Source organism: Ostrea edulis, chromosome 7 (assembly GCF_947568905.1).
Source record: "Ostrea edulis chromosome 7, xbOstEdul1.1, whole genome shotgun sequence".
Classification (NCBI taxonomy): Eukaryota; Metazoa; Mollusca; class Bivalvia; order Ostreida; family Ostreidae; genus Ostrea; species Ostrea edulis.
Window position 1 is genome coordinate 87,648,011 of NC_079170.1, and position 1,845 is coordinate 87,649,855.

The 1,845-nt window shown below is 32.8% G+C and overlaps 1 protein-coding gene across 1 annotated transcript; it reads right to left on the minus strand.

The window, feature by feature from the left end:
- Positions 1 to 266: 266 nt before the first annotated feature.
- Positions 267 to 1,448, minus strand: LOC125654446 (E3 ubiquitin-protein ligase TRIM56-like). The gene has a single exon (XM_056145903.1). The coding sequence runs from the start codon at positions 1,446 to 1,448 to the stop codon at positions 267 to 269; it is 1,182 nt and encodes a 393-aa protein (XP_056001878.1).
- Between the last annotated feature and the right edge of the window lie 397 nt (positions 1,449 to 1,845).

Sequence of the window (1,845 nt, forward strand, 5' to 3'; positions counted from 1 at the left end):
ATGAGTACAACATTTAGAAACATCCTACTTAAAGATATTAGATGATTGAAATAACTATCAAAGTATATGAAGTGAACAATTACAAATAGAGCGACTGCATTCAAACTTATATTAATAAGAGTTTAAAATGTGAAGATGTTGGAACAACCAAGTGATTATTGATTTCAATATATGAATGCATTCACAAAATCTTTTATCCTGCATATCAGCCTGAATAAGTTCGATTCATTTTTCATTTTGTGTATGTAAAATACGTATGTTATTATTCAATTTGCTAAACCAAACGATTTACCAAACGAATTACCTCTTTCATTTCTTCCTGCTGACGTAATCTGGAATTGAAATGTTGAATTTTCTTGGAATGGATCCATCATTCGTTTGATTCGATTTTTGAGACATCCACATTCTTCCCTTAGCAATAAAGACTCCTCGTCGATATCCAATTTCTCTTGATGAAATGTTTTTGTACCGAATATTTCCAATTTATCCGAAATAGCCTTTTCTAAAGACAAAAATGATGTTTTGTTTTCTTTGAGCAGTTTTTCTGAGATGGAGCAACATTCCTGTGCATTTTCAATAAAACTTTGTAGCAAAGACTCCTTTCTTTCAAATTTATCTGTAAATTCTTTGACAGTTCTTATGTTGGTTAAAGAGAGCTCTTCAGTTTCCTGATTGATAAAATTGATTCCAATTTCTTTTTCTCTGTTGATTGCCTCCATTCCTTTACGAGCCTTTTCTTTCATCGTTTCATTTTCGTTCCTGCAAAACAACAGAACCTCTTTTGCTGAATGGATATTCTTTTTCGCTACCGTCAATCGAGCAAGGAATTGTTCTTTTTGTGTAGAGTAAATTTCGTCTAATTCTTCCCACTCGTGCTGCTTGTGGCCTTTTGTCGCACAGTTAGCACAAATTGGTACTCGACAGCCCTGGCGCATGCAATAAAATTTCAATGAATTTTTTTCATGTCCTGGGAGGTTGCATATATTCTCCGCTTTTATTTCAAAAGAATCCAGAGAAGTATCTGGAGTTTGGTCTTCGACCTCATGAAGTTCTTTTACTGAATGATTCTTGCAATCAGTTGATTTCCGGGCTTTATAACATCTTCTACAAAGTTTTACGTCACACGACATGCATTCAAATTTCACACTTTCCATTTTTTTGCAAATACTGCACGATTTTGAAGCAATCCTGCTGAGTATATCCTTTAGATTCCGCCTTGTAAGATCTTTTGGAAAATGCTCTATACCTTTCTCTTTTACTTTATAGTTTCGTTTGCACATGGAGCAAGTAAGTTTTCCAATTCGTGTTTCTTTTGAAAGGCATTCAGAGCAAAATGAATGTTGACAAGGAAGAATCCTGGGTATATGCTTATCTTCATCATACTCCTCTGTACATATCGGACATTCAAGGAAATCTTCCTTCAGCTCACCTACTACACCTGTAGCCATTTGTACCTGAAAATAAAAAGAATATAGGAAATTTCTTTTACTTTTGACGCAATACGTTACATGTACATAAGAATGAAATATATGTATAGGATGCATAAATTGTTACACGTTGGCATGTAATAAATTATAAGCATTTATATAATGTGCATGTAACAATTTAGAAGAGACTGACTCATGTTTTTTGTTAATCATTCAAAATACAGTCCACTCTGGATATATTGAAATTCAGGTGACCAAATTGAATTGTTCGTTATATCTAAAGTTCAATATAAAAAATGTTGAACTATAGTAATAATGATACTGGGGATTTACCTTTACTTCCATATAATAAATATTTCAATCTAAGCGATTTCAATATAAGTGGAGTATACTCTATAACTCATTTAATGTTGACCTT

Excerpts from the sequence above, each read along its gene's own strand:
- LOC125654446 (XM_056145903.1), bottom strand. The coding sequence starts at position 1,448 with ATGGCTACAGGTGTAGTAGGTGAGCTGAAGGAAGATTTCCTTGAATGT.